At 40.9% G+C, this 11,592-nt stretch overlaps 1 protein-coding gene across 1 annotated transcript in view; it reads left to right on the top strand.

Moving 5' to 3' along the window:
• Window positions 1-11,592, top strand: part of col11a1b (collagen, type XI, alpha 1b) — a 63,006-nt gene that overhangs the window by 49,535 nt on the left and 1,879 nt on the right. The window contains exons 47-66 of the mRNA XM_040171845.2: window positions 1,282-1,335; window positions 1,743-1,796; window positions 1,923-1,976; window positions 2,172-2,225; window positions 3,197-3,304; window positions 3,472-3,525; window positions 3,699-3,752; window positions 4,030-4,083; window positions 5,926-5,979; window positions 7,498-7,605; window positions 7,838-7,891; window positions 8,199-8,252; window positions 8,882-8,989; window positions 9,264-9,317; window positions 9,411-9,446; window positions 9,555-9,608; window positions 9,821-10,076; window positions 10,758-10,870; window positions 10,995-11,063; window positions 11,315-11,548. Coding sequence (XP_040027779.1) covers window positions 1,282-1,335; window positions 1,743-1,796; window positions 1,923-1,976; window positions 2,172-2,225; window positions 3,197-3,304; window positions 3,472-3,525; window positions 3,699-3,752; window positions 4,030-4,083; window positions 5,926-5,979; window positions 7,498-7,605; window positions 7,838-7,891; window positions 8,199-8,252; window positions 8,882-8,989; window positions 9,264-9,317; window positions 9,411-9,446; window positions 9,555-9,608; window positions 9,821-10,076; window positions 10,758-10,870; window positions 10,995-11,063; window positions 11,315-11,548 — 1,680 coding nt within the window. The remainder of the gene's footprint in view (window positions 1-1,281; window positions 1,336-1,742; window positions 1,797-1,922; window positions 1,977-2,171; window positions 2,226-3,196; window positions 3,305-3,471; window positions 3,526-3,698; window positions 3,753-4,029; window positions 4,084-5,925; window positions 5,980-7,497; window positions 7,606-7,837; window positions 7,892-8,198; window positions 8,253-8,881; window positions 8,990-9,263; window positions 9,318-9,410; window positions 9,447-9,554; window positions 9,609-9,820; window positions 10,077-10,757; window positions 10,871-10,994; window positions 11,064-11,314; window positions 11,549-11,592) is intronic.

Raw genomic sequence — 11,592 nt, 5'->3', positions numbered from 1 at the left:
AAAGTCGTGGAGAATGAAGTTAGAGCGAAGCCCCAGTGGTCAATAGGGCCAGATAGCGTCGTTATTAAGTGCAATTGGCTTCTAATTGGGCATAATGCACTCTTTTAATTATGTTTGGCTAAGCTGCCCTCCACTCGATGGCAGAAGCCACTGCGAGCTCAGCCCTTCAATTCAATTATCCGCAGCATTAATGATTTTCGTCTATGGGGAATGAATGGCTTTGCTTTGAAAGGCTTCCATCATTCGGGGCTTTCTTTGCCGTGGAATAATAGAGTGCTCGCCGAGAAGATGAATTTTTCAGATTGAGAGGCTGAGATGTAGGTTAAGAGGAGAGTTTTGATTACACCACTATCTCCTTATGGTTCGTGGCCAGGAAATGCCAAATCATTCATTAAACATGTATTTATTGTTGCTCTGATATTTGAGAAAATCAGGGTAGTCGTGTGCGCATTTGTGCGTGTGTTTGTTGATTTCACTCACTTTTTTTCCTGGCCCGTTAATCCATTAGTACGTATATTTAATGAAGGAGCAAAACAAGATGAGCATTGATCAAGAGCTCATCACATGCAAACATAATGCATGAAATACTTTGCTGCTTTATTTTCCCATTCTTACCAACGTGCTTTGTTACTGTGACTTCAGTCACAGTAACAATCCGTTATAGTCACAATCTGTTATAGATTAGCCTTCAGTAGCATTCCAGAGGTACATTAAACCAAACTAAATGGGCCGAAACTACACGTATGTGATCTCGATGATCGATTCTCGCGTCATTTTAGTTTCACGGTAACTTATCATAACCCTGTTTTCTACCCCTATATTAATTATGCATGCTCCATCACTGCAGCTTATCTAACACAACAAATAATAACTGCAATTATGCAGATAAACAATAAACTACAAAAAGCAAATCACGGCTACTTCCGAAGTTGTACCCACACTGTTTTAGTCAAACGTGATTGAATCCCAAAACTGGTTAATACGTACCACCTGCACCGTCCTCTTTGTTTCCACCTTTACAGTGGACGTAGATGGATGGAGCGCCCACCCAGCAATTTACACAGGCTGATTATACACAAGCTCCCCATACCCTTTAATTACAATAGGTGTCCCTTTTGACTAATTGTCTGTTTACACTCAGAGTTTATTCTGCTTGCGTTAATGCTTTTTCCATCACATACACATCACCTGTTAGCAGCTGTTAATGAACCGCAAAAATATATTTCTGCCGCGTCACGCGACCCTTTTCTTTGATCTGAAGAATGTTTGTCTGCTTTGCAGGGAATGCCCGGCCCTCCTGGCGAGAAGGGAGAGAACGGAGACGTTGGAGCGATGGTGAGTGCTGCTATCTCAGTGACTATTCCCTCTTTTCTGCAGCGATTCACATTGTGTTCACGTACAACGGGGAGACGTGGGAAAACTGAGACGATTGTTTCTGACATTTTGGAGTTTTGGTGACTCTTCGACCCGCTTGGCAGGTTTCCTTGGAAGATGTACTGACACAAACATGGCTTAAAACGTCCATGTAAAACTAAACTTAGTTGTGTACTTAACATACTTGTATATTTGCCATTGTTTTATAAAATTTCTTGTAAACAAGTAATTGGTGACTGATTACAAAAAGAAAACACTAATACTGTAGTAGCGAGTGATTTCTGAGTCTTTTCTTAAGTGTAATGTTGAGAATATGTTAATCTTGCCCTCTGCAACGTACTAAACATAACGTCTTTTGTTGCTGACAGGGTCCACCAGGTCCTCCTGGCCCCAGAGGTCCTCAAGGTTCAAGCGGAGCCAATGTAAGTTTAATTTTTTTTGTTTTTAATTACATTTTTATTTTATTTGAATATAATAAAACTGTGTCATCACACTTCTGGTATGACCTTCTTTGGTTAATAGATATCTTCATTACAATACCTCCACAGGGTGCTCCAGGTCCGACTGGTGGTATTGGTGCGATGGGAGGCGTTGGTGAGAAGGTATAAAACAACTGATTGTTGTTCATTTCCTTTGTAAATTTCCTTTTTTCTCTTTTTGCCCCTAAACAAAGTAGTAATTTTACCACAATGCACAGTTTGTGTGTTTGAGATTAGAGTAGAAGATAAAAAACAATAGTTGGACTGCTGATGAGATTATCTGCTGTGTTAATCCACATTTTCACACTCATGTAATAGGGAGAAACCGGTGAAGCTGGTAATCCAGGACCACATGGAGAGCCTGGTACCGGGGTAAGTACATTTACATGCTAAAATAATTAGGATATATTTTCAGATAGCATAACTGTAGCCTAAATGTGTAAAGCAGCACTCATAATGCGTGACAAATGGCACCACGCAATTCATCCCTTACAGTGTGTAGTTGTGACTGCTCAAACAATCTGCCTATGAACAGAATACCTTAGTATAGCTTATTACAATGTGTCCATGGGGGCTGTTCTACCTGTAAGCATCTTACCCCAGGTGAGGCGTTAGCAGTCATTTTGTGTGACAAGGGCGTCACAATAACTGGACGTTTTTCAGAATAACCCTCGTTCATGTCACCAAATTCAGTGCTAGACGACAGGTCCGACGACAAGTCCACTTTCTCAGCATGAGCATAAATAAGCATGAATAAATATGCACACCATCAATACCTTTGCGGTTGTATAAATCATAAGGTATTCAGGGCAGTGCCATTCATGCGGGCTTAGCACTGGCTGTGTAGATAAGAGAGGCCTCACCTTAGCTGCGGGTCAATCACAATCCCCGAGTCGCACTCTCCCAGGTTGTGTAAATGTATCCGCCTGCTGCCGAGGATCTTTTTATGGTGACAGCCAGTGTTTCATTTCACATCGAGGTCAATTTCTAAGGTGCTATGCTGCCGTCGGCTTGAGAATCTCTCTGCTCCAATGGGCCAACTAACGACTGTGGGTTTGCAATCACGCTCAAATTGTGGCTTTTAGTCAGAGCCAGCCCTTAAAGGCGCGCTATTACGCTATTATGCTATTATAGAGCAAACAAAAGATGACACGGCCATTTTGTGGGGGGAGTTTTTGTGTATTTTTTTTCAGCTCTGGGAACAATACTTTGAGTGACTTGTTTTGATGCCAAATGGCGCGACAGATTAGAGATGTTGCTTGTGCCTTATTTAGCATGATATCATCAAAAGAAGTGTGAACGTGGTCTTCGTGGTGATAAGCATGTCATGCATATCCCCTCAGGGACCCAGAGGAGAGACTGGTGAGAAGGGAGAAACTGGACCACCTGGAGCTGCTGGACCCGCCGGCGCCCGCGGACCCCCTGGAGATGACGGACCCAAGGGAAACCCCGTATGTACCTTCCACTGTCACACACACACGCAGCCACGACTGATTCGGTATTTAATCCGTCAGCAGTGGAATCCAAGTTGTATGAGGCAGTCGAGCTGTCAGAAATGTTGTTGAGGCAATTTCAAATATCAAAGCTCAGTCTTCTCATTGTCTCCATCGGTCTCCAGGGCCCCGTTGGCTTCCCAGGAGACCATGGTCCCCCCGGAGAGCCCGGTGCTGCAGTAAGTGCTACATCTATCCCCTCAGTCAATCTTATATTGTAGCATTAAGTGAGTAGCAACAGAGACTTTTATGAGTTCCTTTTTTTCTCTTTCTATTTCATTGTTTATTCTACCACAAGGAGGGTTTTGGTAGAGAGCGGGCTAATGTATTCATTTGTGTTCTTTTGTTTTAGGGTATTGACGGTTTATCAGGTGACAAAGGAGACGATGGAGAGGCTGGCCAACCAGTAAGTCTTACCTTTGTGGAAACTCGCCAAGTAAAATGAACATAATCCAGTTGAGCGCATTTTAGCACACTAAAATGAATTTCCCATGTAGACAATTATGTGCGAGAATAGAGCTAAATTAAATATGTAATCTGTGAACTAACCTGAGAAAGCAGAGGAGCTTTAATTGGCAGCATTTACAGTCATTTTATTATGGGTTTCCTCATTCAAAATTATGAAACAAAGCTCATTTAGTCTTTGTGAGGTGTAGTTGAATGTTCTTTCTATTCTACTTTAGGGTCCTCCTGGTCCATCTGGGGAGGCTGGAGTACCAGGACCTCCAGGCAAAAGGGTGAGTTCATTTAAAAAATGATGCATGAGAGAAACATCTGCCACTCTCTCGAGATGATCTCTTCAAAATGCGCTCAGAAGCCATTTTGAACCACTATGGGGTCGTACAAATTTATGATAGCGTTGTAGATTGTATGTTGGGACTTTAGGTTTTAGTTTAATAAGAAGTTACGACCATTGGTTAATCTTATGAGAGTGTCTGGAATAGACAGCAGCTGCAGACAGAGAGAGAGAGAGACTGTCGGAGAATATTGATGCATTGCGAGTTTGACTTGCAGTTAATCGTCAGGAAATTAAGTTGCCAATTTCTGTCCCTCGATGCCCTTTCTGTCACATTGTCGACATTATGTTGTTTTTATAGCATGGCATTTTTTTACAATGCAATCCACTTACTATAATTACTTTTTGGCAATTAATAATAAAACACAGCATTAATTTGGTGTATATATGGCTGGCACAACATGACAAATAGAAACGTTCATATTAAAGAAAGAAAGAAAGTCCATAAGTGTACAATCATCCACAGTTTTTTTTCCTCTGTTATACTGCTATGTAATGAATGGGGCCCGTTGATAACAACCACTGGACTAAACTACCTATTGTACATAACATAGATGGAAATAGCTCATTGTTGACCTGCTATAACAGTAAATGTCAGTATTACCAATGTAACATGTAATATTACCATACACCAGTCATGGGGATTCTTCTTCTGGAGAACAAGTACTTTTACTTTTATGTACATTGTACTAATACTTGTGTACTTTTGCTGAAGTGGGATTTAACGGTGCATTAAGGCAATGATTTTAGTACCTTTTCAACCCGAGTGAACACGATAAAAGTCATGTTTTTAACTAGTTAATGTTATTTTTCTTTGTCTGATAATGCCTGTAATGGCTGAAACACACAATTTCTTAAGCTTGTCATGACCACCGCGTGTGGTAAATAGTCCGCTCATCCTGCAGATAAAGTGCAGTAGCATTAGCTCAAGGCATAACATGAATAGAACACGCCTGTATGTGGTTTTACTGCCTATAGTTTTTTCTTAAAGAATCACCTACAGTAGTTTGCTTGTTTTTCCTCGGACTGTGCCATCACACATTTTAAAACGTTGCTAGGGTAAGCACATTTTAGGACCCCAGTTTGTAATATAAGGGAAACTATCCAGATGACAGAGGCTGTGGAACATATTAATGGACTCTGCAATATGATGTTTCATCCTTTACAAAGGGAGTTCAGGGTTAGTCTCTTTCCCAATATCTCTTAGAAATTGACTTCGGTCAGGTGCTCACTGATGCGTGTGGCTGCACACACACACACACACACACACACACACACACACACACACATATGCACTTTCACTAATGCACACACAGTGACCAGGGCTCATAACCTACATTGAAGACCAGTGGCTTTTGTTTGGTCTATTTGATTATGGTTTCTAATGGCAAATGACAGCCCACTTACAAGGTTTTGACCACAGGCTGTTTGGTGAAAATGCTGATGTGCTTTTAGCCCGGTAGGTTCGGAATGTAGGTCAATTTGCTTGCACGGATGTTGTCCGGTCCTCTCTCTCAAAAAAAGATTCAATGTCACAGCATACATCTGCTGAACATTTACTATGTACATGTAACAGCTGCCTGTTCACTAATATTGGAGGGTTTCCTATTTATAGAATAATCATTTATTGTGTTCCTTCCCATGTGATCATGTAAAAGGTTTTGACATTAAGAGAGCATCGTTTAGTTATTGAGTTGTATTGTTTTTTTTAATCCAATGATACGTTTGAATATTTGTTTACATGTTTTTAATGTACAGACTGTACTTTTGTTGTTCTCTTCAGGGTCCTATTGGATCAGCAGGTCAAGAGGGGAGACAAGGAGAAAAAGGATCAAAGGTAAGAGGTCAAGCATTTTGACTTCTGCAAATGACCATCAGCTGTTGCTGTTGTTCATGCAAGTCAAGTCAAGTCAAATCAAATCGTGGAACACAGTCGAAACTAACATGGATAATCAAGCCGCAGAATCGAGGAGAAGAGTTTGATCAAATTCACTGTCAATTCGAGTGATCTGAGAAATAAGTCCATTACGTATTTGAGAAACATTTAGTAGGTAAGCAGGTTTGCTCACACAAGAGTTAGCTTTGGTGTATTGTTGCCTGTGCAAGAAACAAAACATTTCAGATTAATACTCTACCTTGAATGGCTCTTTAATTAAGTCCAGCTAATAAAAATTATAAGATATCATTTCAGCATTAAAGTCAATTCCTACCAAAAATTCATCATATGTATCCTTGAGGTTAAACAAGTATATTAAATGCATTTTATTCCTCCTAAAACATTTGCAAATTAGACATTTCCAGCATTCTTTGCATCCATGTTTTTCTAACTTGCCGTGTAATGTGTCCTTGGGGCAGGACTAGAGGTCTATAACTCCACAGGGAACCTTTATGTTGCCTTTCTTTCCTCCCATGAAATGTCCGAAAAGATAGATGTGCAAGAAATAATTATAAAGGGCAACATAGCAATTTAAAACCATTCTTATGATATCCTGATTGGATCTACATGTATAGTTTTGAAAATGTATGAATATGCCTCAGTAGGTTTCTTGAGTCCGTTGCTTTGTTAAAATCCATAGCAGTGTGTTCGCTTGTTCTGTTGAAGAGCATCAAACGAAAAATGTCTTCGTAAGCCTTAAAGAAATAATTGTTTTTCCGTCAATAAGTTGGTTAATAGCGCTGACAGAAACCCTGATGGATCACAGAGAGAGACTCGCTCGTTCCTTTTGTTGTTCGTCGTCCTCCGTCCCACACACACACACACACACACACACACACACACACACACACTCACAGGGCTTTGTCTTTCCACACGAGTTACAGGATTGGAGTTGACTTGATGGAGACAAGACAAAGCCTGCTCGGTGGTCCCAGAGTTTCTAATCTAAGCCTAATTGGTTGTCAGAGCAATTTAATTTCTCTCTCCTCTTACCGCGGTCAACATGACATGAATGGAACTTCAACACGGAAAGAAAACGTCTTTTCCTGCTCAGAAACAGCAGACGAGATCTGGTAGAAAATCCTCAAGTCGAGTTTGTTTTTTACGTGCGTGGAAGGAAAACATTGCAAAATATTGAACAATGTGGCTTCTGTCTGCAGGATTACTTTAACCATCAACGTTTGTATTGTCGTCAGTGAAAAGACGTGTGACCATACACACATTTCATACAAACAGCATTCACGATACTTGAGCAGTAGCTTTCTAAGAGCGAGTCCTGGTTTTGTTTGTATCTCCTGCACAAAAAAGCACTCTTTGTTTGGTTTTTTTATTGTTCTCAGCATGTTTGTTACCAACAACTATAACTAAAGAATATTTTCCATTGCCAGACCAATTGTTATTTTGTGTGGCTGTTTACAGGGGGAAGCTGGTGCTGAAGGGCCCGTTGGGAAAACTGGACCTGTGGGACCTCAGGGGCCTGCTGGGAAGTCTGGTGCTGAGGGACTGCGTGGAATTCCTGGCCCTGTTGTGAGTTAATTTGGCAAAGATCTGTTCTTGTGTCACAGGTTTCATATTTATGACCTTTTTGAAACTTGTGTGTACGGAGTAAATTACATGGTTGAGAATAAATGTTAGTATCGCATATATATGTTGAACATGTATAGCTTCTTAAGATACAGTTTAGTATCTTTTAAATCTAGATTTGGATTATTTTATAATATTAGCCAAATACTGGAATTCCTTTGTCTTTTTTTTTCAGGGCGAGCAAGGACTACCTGGTGCTTCTGGTCAAGACGGCCCTCCTGGACCAATAGTAAGATATTTTAGGTTGCTATTTAGCCATTTTAACCATAATATACCAGATTTTGGTGTCATAACGTTTATTAAAGAGATGCAGTGTTACATCAATTAGTTGATTCAGAGAAAAATAATCACTAACTATGTTAATAGTGAGTCAGCTGATATCATCTCTTATATAATATTTTTTAAGTACAGCAGTACAGCAGCAGCATGAAGGGAGACGAGCCAGCGTCAATGCTGCGATGGTTGTCACTGTCGGACTTTGTGTGTATTCTTTTCACCGCAGTTATTCTTCACAAACTGACTCTTTCCCTCCACAGGGCCCCCCTGGACTTCTCGGCATAAAAGGTGACTCTGGATGGAAGGGAGAGAAGGTAAGATGTTTTACGGAGCCAATCTCAAATTGCTTTATTGTGTATTTCTCATATCTGCCTTTCGCACTTTATCTGATGCTTCCAAAGTAAGCAACGGCTGGGCCCATTGCCTCTGTCGCTATGTTGAGGATGAGGAACGCTTCTGCTCTGGCCGTCGAGACGGTGAAGGAATATGTATGGATCCAATAATATTATTGCTGTAATGGTCATTGGTTAAATGCCAGCATGCAGATGACCATAAGTCTGCTGAGCTGCAGGCGTCGAGGGCAGACCACCATTGTTAAATAGGACGACCGCCATAAACGCGCCAGTCGTTTACAGCAGAAATAACAGTACAACTGTGGTCATCTTTTAGTTTCTGCAGATGATGAATGAACAGAATTTAAAATTGATCTTTTAGCTATTATTTATCTACAAAGAGAAACGACAACAGGGAACAAAAACATGCAATGCTTTCAGTTCGGACTGTTTCTGTAAACAACGATACGGTAGGTGTAAATACACGGGAGCGAATATCAAATTGCCAATGTGACAGGTTGCTTTAGATTCAAACAGGTAATTAGTACGAATGTTGTTTCGTTCTCAAAATATATTTCCATACGTTTGTCTCTCTTTGTTTTTTGCTCCAGGGTCATCCGGGTCTTATCGGTCTAATTGGACCACCTGGTGAGTTTGGAGAGAAGGGAGATCGAGGATTGCCTGGACCTCAGGGTACTGCCGGGGGCAAGGGTGATGCTGTAAGTGTCAGCCAGAGTATGCTTTATTAAAATATAATTGTCATCCCCACTAGAATGTGTATTTAATAAAGTCAATGGCATCAATGTGTTCATAAAATACCACCACAATACAACTATGTAGTAAACGAGAAATTATCTTATATTATACATTTACTTTGGGATTTCTGAGCATTTCTGAGCCCTAAAACACGCTTTGGAGTCATCAATAATTGTACTTTAAACAAGACGTCCGTATATTGCATTCAGACTAATGTGATCGGTTATCTGTGTTTAGGGTTTTGGTGGCTCCAGTGGTCCTGTCGGCCCTCCTGGTCCTCCTGGTATTTCTGTAAGTTCCATTTATTCTATTGGTCAGAAAAAATGTCAAAAGTTTTTTCACATTATTGCTGTTATTCATATCTTAATGTTTTATTATCAACAGGGGCCTCAAGGACAGAAAGGTTCAAAGGGATCATCTGTAAGTTATGGTTCTGTTATTTTCATCATTTTAAGCCGTTCTTTGCCTCTTGTGTGTGTTATGGCAAAGGGGTTCTTTTTAATTAAGTGATACTATGTCTTCTGTCAGGGTTCAGCGGGTCAGAAGGGAGACAATGGACTGATTGGACCACCTGGACCCCCTGTAAGTTACCCGTTTATTGTCTTTCGATAGAAACGAAGCATTACTATTATGCAGATCCGTCAACTACTGCGTTATGACTTCATTCACTATTTCTGACAAAACAAAATAAATAAATCAAAAAAAGCTATCGTTAAGTTGAACAAGATACAAATCCAGGACAAATATATAGATTGATCGTGATAATGCCTTGACCTTAAAACTCCGTGTTTCAGGGCCCACCTGGTGACCTCATCCAGCCGCTGCCCATCCAGCACAGAAAGAGCAGGCGGCAGGCCGAGATGCAGGGCGACGAGGCGATGGCAGACTACGGCGTGGATGGTGTCGGTATGGAGGGAATGGAGGACGTCTTCGGATCCCTCAACAACCTCAAACAGGACATTGAGCGCATGAAGTTCCCCATGGGCACCCAAGATAATCCGGCCAGGACGTGCAACGACCTGCACCTCAGCCAGCCGGACTACCCAGACGGTGGGACACAGACAGTTTTTACATCAACTATGAGACAATATTCATCAATAGTACAGCTTGGTCTGCAGTTTTAGTGGTAGAAGGTTGACCTAAATTACAGGGGCAAGGTGTCACAACATTTACTCTACTCTCTAATTCGGCATTTTGAGTTTAATTCAGTCACTTGAGGAATGGGTCTGAGGTGTCACTTCTCCGGGTTCTTAATTCCAGAGGGGTTGTTGAGGAAGACTGTTTGCACTTCTCAGATGCTGTTGGGTCATTTTAACGGAAACCAAATGTGATGATAACGCACTAATAATACAGGTTTTTAAATAGAAATTCCTTTTGTTATTTGCTGAATTGATGGTATTACTTTCCCCAGAAACGGGTAGTGTTAGTAATCTCCAAAACAGTGAATATAAGTTATCAACCCAAGTAAAGCTGCATAACTGCGTTACCGTTACAATTTATTTTTGTGCCAGGTCTTATTATGATATCAGTTGATTATAACGTAGTGACCTCTCTAATCTACTGAAACAATTTAAATGGCAATACAAATAGAATATTTATAGAAATAATCAATTCATGACCCCAAAATGAATAAATGGCATTATTGAGTGAATAACTACGTAAATGATTTATACCCTTCTGCTTCATGGCTGGTCCTCTCTCTCTCTCTCTCTCTTTCTCTCTCCCACTCAGGTGAATACTGGATCGATCCAAACCAGGGCTGTATCGGAGACTCCATTAAAGTCTTCTGTAACTTCACAGCAGGCGGAGAAACGTGCATCCACCCAGATAAGAAGTCTGCAGGAGTAAGTAGCGGGACAATGCTAACATCTGTTGTGCTAATTGCAGCTGTTTTTATTAACTACTACTGCAAGCGTGAAATATTCTGACGTTTCTTTTAATTGCCTTTTACCTTTTCTTTTATGATAGGTTAGAATATCCAACTGGCCCAAGGAGCTTCCGGGTTCATGGTTCAGTGAATTCAAACGTGGTAAAATTGTGAGTCACCCCAAATTACTTTTACATTCTTTATTTTATTTTCTGTCACCTACCTGGAAATGTTCACATCCTTTTCACACATCGCTTTGTTTTAATTACTGATACTCTTTCCTACACTGCCTTCCTGATATATACATACTGCCTTTCTGATATATACATATATATATATATATATATATATATATACAACCAGCCGTAACGCCTGCATCCTTGTATTTACCTTTCCTGCTTTCTCCTTTCCTCTACTCCAGTTGAACTACGTTGACATGGCAGAAAACACCATCAACACGGTGCAGATGACCTTCCTGAAGCTGCTGAGCTCCTCGGCACGCCAGAACTTCACGTACATTTGCCACCAGTCGGTGGCCTGGTACGACGCCAAGGCAGACAACTACGACAAAGCCCTGCGCTTCCTGGGCTCCAATGATGAGGAGATCTCCTACGACAACAATCTCTTCATCAAGCCTCTGGTGGACGGCTGCTCGGTAAATGCGCAACATCAAACTTTCAGTTGGCCAAAAAAAAAAGA

This window comes from Gasterosteus aculeatus, chromosome 3 (genome assembly GCF_964276395.1).
Source record: "Gasterosteus aculeatus chromosome 3, fGasAcu3.hap1.1, whole genome shotgun sequence".
Taxonomy (NCBI): Eukaryota; Metazoa; Chordata; class Actinopteri; order Perciformes; family Gasterosteidae; genus Gasterosteus; species Gasterosteus aculeatus.
This window is presented reverse-complemented; position numbering and strand designations above follow the sequence as displayed.